Source organism: Littorina saxatilis, linkage group LG3 (genome assembly GCF_037325665.1).
Source record: "Littorina saxatilis isolate snail1 linkage group LG3, US_GU_Lsax_2.0, whole genome shotgun sequence".
Taxonomy (NCBI): Eukaryota; Metazoa; Mollusca; class Gastropoda; order Littorinimorpha; family Littorinidae; genus Littorina; species Littorina saxatilis.
Genome location: NC_090247.1, coordinates 56,836,766 through 56,852,953, shown reverse-complemented (window position 1 = coordinate 56,852,953; position 16,188 = coordinate 56,836,766). Strand labels below are relative to the sequence as shown.

Here is a 16,188-nt window from a genome sequence, read left to right as displayed (position 1 = left end):
GAAGGCGTAGGGCCTACAAATCCTTGCCGCGGCACCCCCCTCCCGCTCCCCGGTGAGTAGACATGAAAGGGCATCCGCTAATAGCTCCCCCCCCTCCCCAAACCCGGGCCGCAACACAGAGCGGAAAACGACGCTTCCCGGCAAAATCTGCTGCTACCCCCCCCCCCCCCCCCCCCCTCACCCCAAACTACGGCCGATGCGTCCCCGCGATCGAATCAGTCAGACATCAAATGGCACCGCCATCAGCTGCCCTTGCGCTCACTCACCCCCCCCTTTGAGATAACTGCTACTCCACTGTCCCGTCACAGATTTGTTTATGCAGCCTTATATTTAAAACAAGCACTGAACTGAGCTAACCTGTAAATGACGGGTACCATATGTTATCAACAGTTTTCCATTATTTCAACGAGTGAGAGAAGACTTGCCAACAGGCCAAAAAGAAACTAAAAGAGAGAGAACTTTATTTTACAAGGATAAAGATTTAAGGCTAAGCGAAAGAGTTCTCGTGATTGATTTAATCAAAAAACTCATTCATAAAAACTAGAGACTATGTTTCTGATCAAAACGAATGATTAATCTGCTGTATCATTCGCTTGTCGGAAAGCTCGGCCTACGCGCATCTCTCAAATATGACCTTCTCTTGTCTACTGGCTCGGAAGATTTATTCTACTCCCAAATAGCACTTTTTTTCACCTCTTATGACTCCGTCGTCCTCTAGAATACCGTACCCATACCAAATACGAGCTGATTTGGTGAAATTCTACTTGCGAAACCCATCGAACAGCCATTTCCGGTGCTCGATCGCCGACATTTTCAGCTTTGAAGGCTATTTACGGGCAAATATCAACCGCTCCCTGACTTGTTATGCATCGAGAAACAAAGTTAGTCATCGCTGAATCAGTAGCTTACCTTAAATCCCGACATAAATCAAACAATACCTAGAAAACAGACACAACTTGCCTTCAAACGTGTCAGGCGCGGCCTTCGGCTTCCGCTCGGCCTTTATCAGGTTATTCCCCGTGACCTTTACGTTATTGCTCTCTGTGGAAACTCATTACATTTATTGCGCGCTTTGTTCTTTGGCAGAGTGTAGTCTACACAATAGTCACATATGGGACAAGTCTACAGTTAATTCTTAACTCAACTGTTTATTCTTTGAACAAAGTTTTCTGCAGACCTGAGGACCGATTTGGCACGAACCAGGTACTAGGTATGCATGTCATACTTTTAATTTGAATTTTGGAGTATTCTTTATTCAGCAATGTAGCAGACAAAAACAAACATCCTATCTGAAAGACTTGTAAGCAAACATACAGTATGTAATTTGTATGCGTAAATATAGTGTGACATTTTTAAGACGAGAAGAAATAACTCTCACAGTCCTGCTTTTGACAAGCTTACAGTAGTTTGTGTACTATTCCTCTCAACTGCTTTTTACCCGCCTCTGAGAAGAGTCTACAAAGTTGTCTATATTGTTACACAAGTTTTTGTTTTTCACTTTGTCCTTATTGCACAACACTGGCATGTTCACACTTCTGCTACCAACACAAAAATTTAAAAAATAAAATACAAAAGAATACAAATCAATAATGATACAATAATAAGTAATATGCATGAATTAAAAAAATATGTTCTAAAAAGAAAGCACGAAGACAGTCGTTTAATTAAGGTATTCAGTTAGGTAGTTTTAGTTTTTGGTATTTATGTGAGTAGAATGCTCTTCTCGCATGAGAAAATAATGGACGGACCTACTAACTTACATGATGATTTTCACGGGGAGGAAGCAGATTTGAGTAGGGACACTCGCACTCACTGTGACCACTGACAAAACATCGCTTTCTGAACATGTTTCCAGCAGTCAAGCAGAGTTAAATCCTGGAGTCATCATGATGTTTCGTCTGGTCCTTCTCAGCGTGTGCGTTGCTTTCTGTGGCGCCTGCAGCTGTGCCCCAAGTTATTTTCCTGACGCCTTATGCAGACCAAGAATTCGTAAGTAATACTACTATTTCTGTGTTTTTTGTTTTAAATTTGTTACTAAAAGCTGAATTTTACATCTGTTAACCCGCAAACAATATACCCGTGGCTACTGTAGCTGCTAATAAACGAAACACAAAACAAACAAAAAACAGAAAACTTCCAGATTTTGAGATTTTTCCATTAAACAACCCGAACTCGACTATGCAATGAACTTGAAATTTGACGAGGGTCATCCTGACTTTCAGTGTCTGGAGATAATCAAACCCTAGAAGTAAGTAAATGTCAAAGCTCTAGCTACACAACTTTCTAAGAATCATGATTTCCCCAATGTTGACCCAAACACGACCCATGCAGCAGTGACCTTGGTCAAGTTGACTTGGCGGTCATATCTGCAGGTCATCAAACTCACGCAGGGAATACTACCCAATATTGACGGACTGTGTGATATCTTCTGCTATGGTCTGTTGAGACAGTGATATCAAAATCGAGACCGGAGGTCGAGATTTTGATATCACTGTCGAAACAGACCAATAGCAGAAGATATCGTCACACAGTCAGTCAATGTTAGATATATTGCTAATTCTCTGGACATTTTGTATTTACTGTAAAGAAATTACAAAAGTATTTGTCTCAGTTTTGGCTGTTCCATATCCCTCCCTCTGATTATTATTTCTTTTTGTTCACTCTTTTCTTGTACTTTTCAGTATTTCAAAATGTCTTTTCTTTCAAAAAGTCTTTAGTCACTTGCTCAACTAAATTCTAGGATAATTACATTTTCATATATATTTGTTTGTTTTTGAATGTAGGTGTTTTTGTTTTTGAAGTGGGGAAGCAATAAAGAGGTCGTCGATATCAAAACTGATATCGACGGAAATGTCGTCGATATCACTTCAAAGTCAAACAGTTTATTTACCAAATGCAAAGCACAGGATTTTGCTATGGTGTATGCATCCAAACTTCACACTCCTTCCACACGCATATTATATCATAATAAATATGTACAGATCTAGATAAAGTGTTCAATTTCACTGGGCCTATTTACATGTGCACACCAACCAGACAGTTCAAAACAGACTGGTTGTTCTTTTGAGACAGTAATATCAAAATCTGTTCTTTTGCACTGAGCTCAGTTTTGCCCAATTGACCAATGGAAATCCACGTAACATATGAAATAGCAATATAGTATCAAAGCACTTGTTTCAATAACATCCTCCATGGCGGGCGCAGTGGCGTGGTGGTAAGACGTCGGCCTCCTAATCGGGAGGTCGTGAGTTCGAATCCCGACCGCTGCTGCCTGGTTGGTTAAGAGTGGAGATTTTTCCGATCTCCCTGGTCAACTTATGTGCAGACCTGCTGGTGACTTAACCCCCTTCGTGTGTACACGCAAGCACAAGACCAAGTACGCACGGAAAAGATCCTGTAATCCATGTCAGAGTTCGGTGGGTTATAGAAACACTAAAATACCCAGCATGCCTTCCCCAAAATCGACGTATGCTGCCCGAATGGCGGGGTAAAAACGGTCAAACACGTAAAAATCCACTCGTGCTAAAAACATGAGTGAACGTGAACGAAGAAGAATAAGAATAAATAACATCCTCCGAGGCTCTAAATACAGACAGTATTGTGGAAGTTGTGTACGTATAACGTCTCTTCGAGAAACAAAATTAATGTGCTTCAAGAGACAGAACACGATCAACTGTAAAGACATCTATCCTGCATAAGCGTGTGTGTGTGTGTGTGTGTGTGTGTGTGTGTGTGTGTGTGTGTGTGTGTGTGTGTGTGTGTGCTTACCTGTGTTTAATGTGTGTGTGTGTGTGTGTGTGTGTGTGTGTGTGTGTGTGTGTGTGTGTGTGTGTGTGTGTGTGTGTGTGTGTGTGTGTTTGTTTGTAGTCTTTCGAGGAGCGGCGATTGCGGAGGGAACAGAGGGCAAAGAACCGGAGCAACCAACCAATCCTAATATGATGATTATTCGCTACTACACGCGTGTGTTCACTGTCAGAGTGGATCAAGCCTTCAGGGTGAGATGCACAAACACACACACACACACACACACACTCGCTGCACAATAGCAATTGATAGTGTGTGTTTTTTGGATTGAAGAACAAGTCTTTCATCCCCTTGGTATCATATCAACACTTCTTCCTATTCTTGCTTTTTTTTTTTCCTTTTCACATTTTGTCAGGTTTTGACTAAATATTTTAACATAGACTGGGAATCGAGACGAGGTGGTGGTGGTGGTGGTGTGTGTGTGTGTATGTGTGTGTGTGTGTGTATGTGTGTATATGTGTGTGTGTGTGTATGTGTGTCTGTGTGTGTGTGTGTCTGTGTGTCTGTGTGTGCGTGCGTGTGCCAGTGTGTCTCTAGGGCGATTCCGTGAAAACTGTTGTCTCTATAGAAAGGTATTGGAACGTTTGTTATTGATAAAACAAGACGTTAGAAGCACAGATATTTCGACCCAGCGGTCTTTTAAGGGCACATGCAGACAAACAAATAATAATTAAACAAAAAAAGACTTAGCTTGCAAAAGGTGCAGCCGCTTGGGGAGAAGACACAAGCGAGGCAATCAATCAAATGATGATGATGATAAAATCGTTTATTTAACGTCACTCTGTAAAAACATTGGCGACATTTGTCTCAGATTAAAAACACACACAGGCGCGCACACAAACTTTCCCTTTATGTACAGTGGTTCACCACCCTCCCACCCCCCGCACACTCTCGCTCATCTAATTAAAAATGGTAATAAGAGATACTTGGATATAAAATGGTATTCTTAAAGGTTCTGATAAAAATATAAAGTAGCTATATGAGAAGCAATGGCGTCAGCCGCAGCAATGTCTCTTCATATCCAGGGAACAAGTGGGTGCGTGTGCACAAGTCCAGCGCTAAGTTTGGGACCTTGCCACCCAAGGTCTTTATTAAAACTTAAAAGATAGGTTAATTTTTCATTTGGGGTATTTGGCAGGATATTTCTATTCGAGTTTATAAACTGAGTCAGGGGTTGAAAGTGGCATGAGTTAAAATCACACTCCAAAGTCAAATGAGCAATGCTGAGGTCGGATTGACAGGTGCATTTAAGCTCTAAAAATGGGTAGTTCCCAGTTTCTGCCCTTATGCGGTTAATCCTTTTTATTACACGTGGGCATGCATTATAGGTGTTCATCTGTTTTGATGGGGCTTCCCGAATGAGCCAGCCAGAGCTTATAGCCGTGTGCATGTATTTGTTCCTCTATTCTCTCCAGAGAAGAGAGTCTGTAAGGCTACTGATCTCAGAAGCAGACAATGGCAGGTCTACCTCGGAGGCGCCTATGCCTTGGGCAGCTTCTTTAGCGGCTTTGTCTGCTCTCTCGTTGCCAGGCACGTTCACGTGTGCTGGACACCAGACCAATCAATCAAAATAATTATTGGTTTTGGATTTATTGTCTCTGTAAACTGTTCAAATACGTCCGGTGTGACGCCGTCATCTTGGCCCTTTATACTCGAGACTGAAATGTTGTTTCCCGGTAAAATAAATGAAGTGAAATTTTCTAAGGACGAAAAGCATGTCAGTTTTTTGCATGTGAAATAAATTGGTGGTGAAATTTAATAGATTTCTTCGAAAACGTGTACCGAGTGGTTACGTCCCTTGAATGAGAAGGGAAACATTTTAGGATGAATCACATTTCTAAGTTAAATACAAAAAATTGGTTGGACAAATTTGGCCCCATGAATGTAAGGTACCCAAGGTCGCTCATCAGTACTATCGAAGGTTTTTTTTTCAGTGTGGAGTTTATACAAGATCAACGAGGCCGAAAATCGTAATATGACGGCGGGGCCAAGATGACGGCGTCACACCGGCACGTGAAGCCGGTCCAGTGGGAGCATTTCACAGTTTATACCATTGGAGAAAATACTATCTTAAAAGACTTACCAAACACAGCATTTTTGTGTGAATAATTAAACGTCCAAACACTAATTCCAAGGCCACAAACCCTCAACGCGAACTCTAGCTCTTGGGCTAATCCAAGACAGTTTGTTGTTTTTATCCCTTAGACATTTACAAAACAGCATTTTGATAATCAAATTACTGGTAAATTCTAAAGTGACTTTTTTCTCCTAGATGCCAGCCAGTCTGAGGAACAATCAGACGATCACTATCAAGACTTCTTCCTCTGGAAGTATGTGTGGCACAGGGTTCACTCTCAACGAGGACACACTCTTCGCTGGTGAGCCACTCAATCTTCTTCTTGTCGATCACACGTCTCTACTGTTAGACCGGGACAGCCAGACAAATGATGCTGTCTTCTCCGGGTCCTCCTTTTTTTCCGTACAGCTGGCAGCGGAGGGGGACTGCAGTTGGCCACACGGTTTTTCTTTGGCTCTCTAAGATGGGGCATCTCCGAAGGACGTGGTCTGTGGTTTGATCGTCAAGACCACAGCTGCAAGTAGGGGAGGGAACCAGCTTAATTTTTTGGAAAATATGGGCATTCAGCCATTCAATCTGAATTCCGTACAGTAAAACGTGTTTGCGAGTATGAGCGTTACGGTGTTTAATCTTGTCCTGACCAGATTTATATAAAATAATTAAATATTCTTCAGCTGTTTAGGATATAATTATACATTTCTTCTCGAGTAAACTATCATAAAAAGCCGGACAGATCCTTCAAGGGCTTTCTTCCCCTAGGACACATAGCAACAATCACATGCTTTCTGCGCTCATATAATTATATATCGGAACTTTTGACTGAATCAAGTTTGCAAATTGACATTAGTGTCAGATACGAAATAAGTTCAGCAAAAACAATTTCAACTCTGCTCATACAGATGCCAGGCTGTATTTTGTTTAGTGGTTTTTGTTGTTGTTGTTGTTGTTGTTGTTGTTGTTGTTGTTGTTGTTGCTGTTGTTGTTGCATGTGGGCCAAAGCAGAAACGCTTTGCTATCCAATGTAAAAGCGTGGATATTAATTCTGGTGATTTACATGGACGTTTGCGTGGTACGTATTTGTGTGGTGTTTAAAGGTCCTTGTCTACATTTTTTTTACAGAAATCGCCATTTGACCATTAAAATGCAGAGTCTATTATCTACAAATATCAACAATACACCCCCTTTCGATCAGGAAAGACGAAGCCAGTGTAGCCGTTTGAAAATTCATTATAGTATTCCAGCGTAGTACTCATAGTAGGATATCCTTATTTGGAAAATGCCAAGCGCAAAACTCCTCTCAATCCCGTGCATTTCGTGCATTTAAAAAAAAGCGTGGACAGCGCTCCAGTGTCAAACTGTTGCTGCACTTGTTTGGGCGTGGCTATAAGCATAGTGACAGGAATTTGATTGGTCAGTATTTTTAGGCAAAGCACATGTTCTCAGCAAACAGAAAACAAAATATTGGAAGCGTGAGTCACGCTACCCAAAAATAAAATCTTTTTTTACATATATTTTTTTTTCTATAATTTTTTCCCCATGGTTCATTCATCATTTGACATAATTTTGTATCGAAATATAACCATAAGATTATTGAAAAAAAGAAAAAATGTAGACGACCACCTTTAACGTCCGTTTAACATAATCTGGCTATGCGAAACCGCTGCATTGGAAGGATGGTATGTTTAACCTGCGCTGCTTACTATTTCAGCCTACATGCGTCAAAGTGGCGAGGTGCGCACCAATATGTGTTCCCCCAACACACGCTGGAATTACCTGAGCGCAAGGTCCCAGCAGCTGTTGGAAAGCAACGACTTTCCGCAGTACTGTGCCAACCTCGACACAAACAAAGGGAATGGCTTCTTGATGCCAGAGGTCCGCCCCGTCCTCGCCACGCAGCCTTGAGCCCTGTGAAGTGGTTCTTTTCCACAGTATTGGGCTGGGAGAGGACTTAGCAACTTGACTGCAGCGTAAGGCCAGACAACAGTTATGGAAGCTACACTGTGCTGTAAAGTACCATGTGTTCAGTTCTTGCTGGGGCCTTTTTGTCAGTACCAATATTTACAGGATATCGGTCGGTGCTTCAACCACACACACGCATACATCTCTACGCATCCATCCAGCTCTCGACGGAGACATACAGTTCTACCATATATAAGATGAGGCTGACACACTGTCTTAATATTAACGAAATTGATGCTCGTTTTGTCTCTCGTTCAAAATAACTCATAAATGCAATGTCAATGATAAATTGAAATAAAGATTTGCTGCACTAAACAATATGTCAGTGTGTGTGTGCGTGTGTTAGTGTGTGTTGGTGAGAGAGAGAGACACATGGCACATGACCCATGATTTAATTGTGAAGCCATCGGCCATACACAATATGGGGTGGAGGTCATTCGTACGAACGCGAAAATCGAACGCGGGGGAAAGAAAATGTACACGCTAAAGATGAGCAGCCGAATGCACATCATGGATGTCTGTGTTATTTGTCAAGTCCCACAGTTTGTTTTACTTCACATCTCACGAAAGTTTCGATTCATGGATAAACCATTCGGTCAAGAGAGAAAAAAACAAGTCGCGTAAGGCGAAATTACTACATTTAGTCAAGCTGTGGAACTCACAGAATGAAACTGAACGCACTGCATTTTTTCACAATTACCGTAGTCCGCCGCTTGTGCATAACGGAGTGAAACTGACGAGCCTGTTCAGCGCGGTAGTGGTTTCGCTGTGCTGCATAGCACGCTTTTCTGTACCTCTCTTCGTTTTAACTTTCTGAGCGTGTTTTTAATCCAAACATATCATATCTATATGTTTTTGGAATCAGGAACCGACAAGGAATAAGATGAAATTGTTTTTAAATCGATTTCGGAAATTTAATTTTGATCATAATTTTTATATGTTTAATTTTTAGAGCTTGTTTTTAATCCAAATATAACATATTTATATGTTTTTGGAATCAGGAAATGATGTTAAATAAGATGTACGTAAATTTGGATCGTTTTATATTAAAAAAAAAATTAGTACAATTTTCAGATTGTTAATGACCAAAGTCATTAATTAATTTTTAAGCCACCAAGCTGAAATGCAATACCGAAGTCCGGCCTTTGTCGAAGATTGCTTTACAAAAATTTCAATCAATTTGATTGAAAAATGAGGGTGTGACAGTGCCGCCTCAACTTTTACAAAAAGCCGGATATGACGTCATCAAAAGTATTTATCGAAAAAAAGAAAAAAAATGCGGGGATATCATTCCCAGGAACTCTCATGTCAAATTTCATAAAGATCGGTCCAGTAGTTTGGTCTGAATCGCTCTACACACACACACAAACACACGCACAGACAGACACACACACATACACCACGACCCTCGTCTCGATTCCCCCGCTATGTTAAAACATTTAGTCAAAACTTGACTAAATGTAAAAAGCGGTCACTCAAGACACAGTTTTTACGATTTAAAAAAAAAAATCTTACTCACTATTAAACAAGTCGCGAAAGGCGAAATTACTACATTTAGTCAAGATGTTGAACTCACAGAATGAAAGTGAACGCACTGCATTTTTTCACAATGACCGTAGTCCGCCGCTCGTGCAAAAGGCAGTGAAATTGACGAGCCTGTTTAGCACGTGCTGCATAGCACGCTTTACTGTTCCTCTCTTCGTTTTAACTTTCTGAGCGTGTTTTTAATCCAAACATATCATATCTATATGTTTTTGGAATCAGGAACCGACAAGAAATAAGATGAAATTGTTTTTAAATCGATTTCGGAAATTTAATTTTAATCATAATTTTTATATTTTTAATTTTTAAAGCTTGTTTTTAATCCAAATATAACATATGTATATGTTTTTGGAATCAGAAAATGACGAAGAATAAGATGAAATTGTTTTTGGATCGTTTAAAAAAAATGTAATGACAAGTTTCCGATTTTTAATGACCAAATTCATTAATTATTTTTTAAGCCACCAAGCTGAAATGCAATACCAAAGTCCGGCCTTTGTCTAAGATTGCTTTGCCAAAATTTCAATCAACTTGATTTAAAAAAAAGCCGGATATGACGTCATTTATCGAAAAAATAAAAAACACGTCCGGGGATATCATTCCCAGGAACTCGCATGTCAAATTTCATAAAGATCGGTCCAGTAGTTTAGTCTGAATCGCTCTACACACACACACACACACACACACACACACATACACCACGACCCTCGTCTCGATTCCCCGGGTAGCTCAGGTGGTAGAGCACTGGACTTGTGATCGAGAGGTCGCTGGTTCGAATCCGGGCCCCGACGAACACAGGTCAACTTCATGTGCAGACCCAGAGACGGTATCCATCTCCCACCCCCGTGTCACCACAATGGCACGTTAAAGATCTTGGTCATTCTACCAAAGTGTAGATGGCTGAAACCACCTCAACACGCAGACATCAAAAAGCCGTGAGGGCGTAAAACTCGAATCGTATAAACCAATTAATGTCCAATATAGGCAATTAAGCCCCTTAAAATTTACTTGACTAAATGTAAAAAGCACTTAATTTATAACACGCACAATGGGCACTCGAAGCAGCACTTTCTACAGATATTTATTTAGCATCATTGGGCGAAGACAGTGGAGTGTGTACTTGCAGAAAATGAAATCGACCTTTTTCAAACCTCGACCGTTTTATTTGTCGACCTTGTTTTAATTCTCAACCTTTTCTTTCCTCGACATTTTGTCACACTCGACCTTTTGACTCTCGGCCAAATGTCCTCGACGGTTTGTGCTTCGACATTTTGATCCTTTTGTCCAGAGATAGAGTAGAGATCTCTGTTTTGTCGTATGTACACCCTGTTTTGGGTCATGTTGAACTTTAGGGTTGTAAATTCATAGCTCAAAATCCAGTTGCATTAGCGACTTATGTTTGATATAAATACCTTTAACCCAACCAAAGAATATTTCTCGGGAAATAAATTGAAGGATTGAGCTCCGAGATTAAAGGCACAGTAAGCCTCCCGTAAACCATCACACATACTGTCAGGCTTTTACACACAGTACAAACACCCTTCCATTTAAACGCTCACCGAACGGGAGCATCCTAAGTACCCTTCGTAAAGAGCGAGCAATTTTCAAAGAATTAATTTTTCGGATTGTCTCCATCACAATCGGACCGTGGTGCGTTTTGGCGCTAGACCTAACTTTTAAAATCTAAATAATAAATTGACAGCTTGTTACACAAACATTCTTAAATCATAAAATAATTCTTTTTTCATCAAGACAAGATCAGTACAAATCGAAGTAATGAAAGTTTGAAAAAGGAAAAGTCCGGCCTTCGTCGAAGATTGCTTGGCCAAAATTTCAATCAAGGTGCCGCCTCAACTTTTACAAAAAGCCGGATATGAAGTCATAAAAGACATTTATCGAAAAAAAGAAAAAAAACGTATGGGGATATCATACCCAGGAACTCTCATGTAAAATTTCATAAAGATCGGGCCAGTAGTTTATTCTGAATCCCTCTACACACACACACACGCACAGACAGACACAGACAGACAGACACACACACACACACACACACACACACACACACACACACACACACACACACATACACCACGACCCTCGTCTCGATTCCCCCTCTCTGTTAAAACATTTAGTCAAAACTTGACTAAATGTACAAACAAGAAAGGTAGGTTGAATGAATAACATTCATTCGCTCGGCTTCCTGACGAGTGGGCGAAAACTGATTCTATCAAGATATTTAAGTTTTGTGTGAATATGTGTATGTCTGTTCACTTAAAAGACCGTTGGGTCGAAATATCTTTGAATGTATTGTTTTGTCAATAACTTACCTTTCTTGTTGTTTTTATTCTGAATTTTGGAACGTTGCAGTCTCTTTGTTTTTGGATTTATTCAATATTACCCTGGGTTTTTTTTTTTTTACATACCTCATTGTTGCGCTACGGATGTGAGGCCTCATACAACTGGACTTGATTATTACTGCCACGCGACATTCAACCCGCATTCAGCACACTTTTGGGAGTCAAACATATCATTTACTCATGCGGCATTCGAAGGGCGGATTACACAATCTACACATACAGCACGGAGAATGGCTAACAATGCAGGGGTGCAGGTGTACCCACATTGTACCCATGACACCACAACCTTCAAAAAGTGGGTGTTGATATTGCTTCTTCTTCTTCTACTTCTTCTTCTTCTTCTTCGTTCATGGGCTGAAACTCCCACTTTCACTCATGTTTTTGCACGAGTGGGTTTTTACGTGTATTACCGTTTTTACCCTGCCATTCATGCAGCATACGCCGCTTTAGGGGGAGGCATGCTGGGTATTTTTGTGTTTTTATAACACACCGAACTCTGACATGGATTACAGGATCTTTTCCGTGCGCACTTGTTCTTGTTCACGAAGGGGGTTAAGGCACTAGCCGATCTGCAAATAAATTGACCTGTGAGATAGGAAAAATCTCTACCCTTAACCCAACAGGCGGCCGCGGCCGGTTTCAAAGCCACGTGCACATTCGTAGGGGTTCTATTTTTACTCCCTCCATTTAAAAATGTGTGTGTGTGTGTGTGTGTGTGTGTGTGTGTGTGTGTGTGTGTGTGTGTGTGCGTGCGTGTGTGTGTGTGTGTGTGTTTGTGTGTGTTTGTGTGCGTATATGTGTGTGTTAGTGTGTGTGAGCGTGCGTGCGTGCGTGTGCGTGCGTGCGCGCGCGTGTGCGTGTGTGTGTGTGGTGTGTGTGTGTGGGGGGGGGGGGGGGGGGGGTTGTGGATGGAGGCGGGGGGGGGGGGAGGGGGGCGTTCGCGCGCGTAAGTATGTGCAGGCGCGTGTGTTTGCACGCGCGCGCGATGTTGTTAAGTAGTATTTAATGATCCAATGCTATACTATCGGTTTCACCTTGCCCCCCATTGCACCGTACAATCGACAGACAACAAACTACAATTCTTCACTTTTAAATCTGCAATGTTATTTATGTATATCTTGGTCACAACATCGGCAGTATACAATCCTCTGCGTTACAACACAACACGATCCACAAACATCCATGTGAAAGATGAAGCATCTCGCGGAGAGACATCAGTTCAATTGTAGAAACGATTAGGGGCTCCGCTCACATATCTATATGTAACTTCAGCAGGACCGACGACGCACTGCAGCTTATCCCAGCCCGCTACACGTTGCATGAAAGGAAAACAGGCCAAGTACTCGTCATAATCCCTATCGCGGCATAAATAATAGGTCGTGCGTCGTCTGTGCCGCTGAAACTGCGCATGTATATTCTGCCAATTATCAGAGTTTTACAGACTGAGCAGAGTTCTCGAGGACGTCAATGTGTTCTAGATTTAGGATGAGCTTCTCTAGATGCTGATGCAGCGTTTGAACGCCTCTGAAAACATGACCTGCACACATTGTTCGGTCACATAAGAGCACACAGATGGATGCTTACACGAACAGTGTATTTTCACATCATTTACAACTTTGTTACGCATTAGGCTTTGACTTAGCTGATACATATTCATAAAGGCCGCTTTACTGTGATACAAAGGTTTGTGTTTATAAGATCAACTTATATGTAGAACATTACGCTGAAGAAACCAAATTAGTTTTCCCGTTTGTTATCAGAGTTGCACACATTTTTCAAAGTTTGTTTTGTTCTTGCAGCGACACAAATCCAATGTCTCAGACAGTTACATGCAAAACACACACACACAACACACACACACACACACACACACACACACACACACACACACACACACACACACACACACACACACACACACACACACACACACCAGCTTTTACAATGACAAATTGCGAAAGAAGACTACCAATGACCTTTGTATAGAAAACAGATGGAGATATCAAAATAATAGTTTAACTTTAAAAACAACTAGGCTACCAACACCCCACCAGCTTCAAAAAATAACCCAATCACCACCCCCGAAATATAATGATAAACAAGTCGCGTAAGGCGAAAAGACAACATTTAGTCAAGCTGTCGAACTCACAGAATGAAACTGAACGCACTGCATTTTTTCACCAAGACCGTATACTCGTAGTTTCGGCAGTCCACCGCTCGTCGCAAAAGCAGTGAAATTGACAAGCCAGAATAGCGCGATAGTGGTTGCGCTGAGCAGGATAACACGCTTTGCTGTATCTCTATTCTTTTTAACTTTCTTAGCTGGTTTTTAATCCAAACATATCATATCTATATGTTTTTGGAATCAGGAACTGATGAGAAGGAATAAGATGAAATTGTTATTAAATCGAGTTCGGATATTTAATTTTATCCTAATTAATAATAATAATAATAATAATAATAATACGAATATTTGTAACGCGCACATATCTCACCAACAGGCGACTCAAGGCGCACATACACTCATTCACACACACGGAGACTTAAAGTAACTAACACACACACACCATTAATCATTAAATATGTACAGTTATTCAGGGTGGGATGGGGGTGGGCAGTGTAGAATGCATGGATTATTTGGAAAAAAGGAATGTCTTGAGTGCAGATTTGAATGATTCGAGGGACTGTTGTTGACGGAGGGGGAGAGGTAGTGTGTTCCATTGGCTTGGTGCTTGGAAAGAAAATGAGCGTTGACCTGCTGTTTTGAGTTTTCATATTTTTAATTTTTAGAGTTTGTTTGTAATCCGAATATAACATAGTTATATGTTTTTGGAATCAGAAAATAATGAAGAATAAGATGAAATTAATTTTGGATCGGTTTATTAAAAAAAAAATGTTAATTACAATTTTTAGATTTTTAATGACCAAACTGATTAATTGATTTCTAAGCCTTCAAGCTTAAATGCAATCCCATAGTCCGGGCTTCGTCGAAGATAGCTTGGCTAAAAGTTCAATCAATTTCATTGAAAAATGAAAAAGCCGGATATGACGTTATCATTCTCATAAACTCTCATGTAAAGTTTCATGAAGATCGGTCCAGTAATGTACTCTGAATCGCTCCACACACACACACCACACACAGACACACACAGACACACACACATACACACACATACACACACACACACACACACACACACACACACACACACACACTGACACACATACACTACGACCCTCGTCTCGATTCCCCGTCTATGTTAAAACATTTAGCCAAAACTTGACTAAATGTAAAAAAGAAAGAAGTTTAGTGTGCCTTTAGTAATCCCGTTTAGATATCACAATCCAATAGATCGCAACTGAACACACTAGATCTTAACCAAGACTTGTATTAATAAAAATATTTTTTTTAAAGTTAGTAACAGCTATTGTGTTTTCAGCGTAGCAATAGGGTCCGATATTTTGACGAGACAAGTATAATGCCGACGAGTCGAAGACGAGTCGCATTATACTTGTTCGAGTCTAAATATCGGACCCTATTGCTACGCTGAAAATACAATAGCGATTATATAGCTGTTCTGACCTTGATTTGTTGTTCCAAACTTACAAAATGACAGTTTTTGCGTCGATGTGTAGGTGATCTCAGGTTTTAATAGCAGACGCCGTTTCTTATGCGCATTAGTTTTGCGCAGGCGCCACACTGACTTTGGAAAAAACCCTCGATTTGACAACACAGCTGTTGAACAGCTTTTTATTAGTTCATTCGTATACAACAAAAAGAAGTTTGAGTATTTTAAATTTTGAACAAGACTACTTATGAATAAAACCAAAACACAACATCAACGGAAAACTAGAAACAACTGAAGAACTAGGATGCAACAAGGGGAGGAGAAGAGAACAGCTAATCCGTACAACGCGAGCAGACGGCAGCGAAGTTTTCAGTTTGGGTGAATGGCATTTATACTTGTCTCGTCATGAAGCGAATTTTTCAACCTCAGTTATAAACGACTACATGAATGTTAGTGCAATGGGTTGTAAATCAATACTTCAGAGGGGAAGTGGGGTATTTACTGTGGAGTCACGAGATAAGAAAAGCCGAATGCGAAAGTTTGTGTCAGTCGGCAACTCAGCTCACGCAGGCACACACAAACGGCTGTTCCGTTTTACTCCCCCTGTTTGTACTACATCTTTCGACTTTGGGCATTTTGTGGTGTTTAGGGGAACCCCCCGCGGGTTAGGGGGAGTCCCATATTGGTTGGGACTAGAAAGAATTTACCCGATGCTAACCAGCATGTCGTAAGAGGCGACTAACGGTTCTGTTTCTTCTCTTCTTTTGTCTTATTTCTGCCTTACCAGTCCTTTCACCTATATTTTCTTCCAAGAAAACTCCCCCTACTATTCCCTGCAGTTTTCCAATTCTTTTCTTGTTGTCTTATTTCTACCTGACTA

The 16,188-nt window shown here is 40.8% G+C and overlaps 1 protein-coding gene across 4 annotated transcripts; it reads left to right on the top strand.

Annotated features, from left to right (window-relative positions):
* Positions 1–1,052: 1,052 nt before the first annotated feature.
* Positions 1,053–8,160, top strand: LOC138962743 (uncharacterized). 4 transcript variants are annotated; one of them, XM_070334685.1, is made up of 5 exons: positions 1,053–1,203; positions 1,856–1,989; positions 3,868–3,995; positions 6,077–6,182; positions 7,590–8,160. In XM_070334685.1, exons 2-5 carry the CDS (start codon positions 1,887–1,889, stop codon positions 7,781–7,783), a joined length of 531 nt encoding a protein of 176 aa, XP_070190786.1. In that variant the 5' UTR covers positions 1,053–1,203; positions 1,856–1,886; the 3' UTR covers positions 7,784–8,160. The 4 variants fall into 4 exon arrangements, with proteins under 4 accessions (XP_070190786.1, XP_070190785.1, XP_070190787.1 ...); XM_070334684.1 differs by having other exon boundaries at positions 1,053–1,210; XM_070334686.1 differs by having other exon boundaries at positions 1,061–1,210; positions 1,859–1,989.
* The last annotated feature ends 8,028 nt before the right edge of the window (positions 8,161–16,188 follow it).

Excerpts from the sequence above, each read along its gene's own strand:
- LOC138962743 (XM_070334685.1), top strand. The coding sequence starts at position 1,887 with ATGATGTTTCGTCTGGTCCTTCTCAGCGTGTGCGTTGCTTTCTGTGGC. Across the intron at positions 1,990-3,867 it reads CTTATGCAGACCAAGAATTC|TCTTTCGAGGAGCGGCGATT; the intron begins GTAAGTAATACT and ends GTTTGTTTGTAG. Across the intron at positions 3,996-6,076 it reads GAGTGGATCAAGCCTTCAGG|ATGCCAGCCAGTCTGAGGAA; the intron begins GTGAGATGCACA and ends TTTTTCTCCTAG.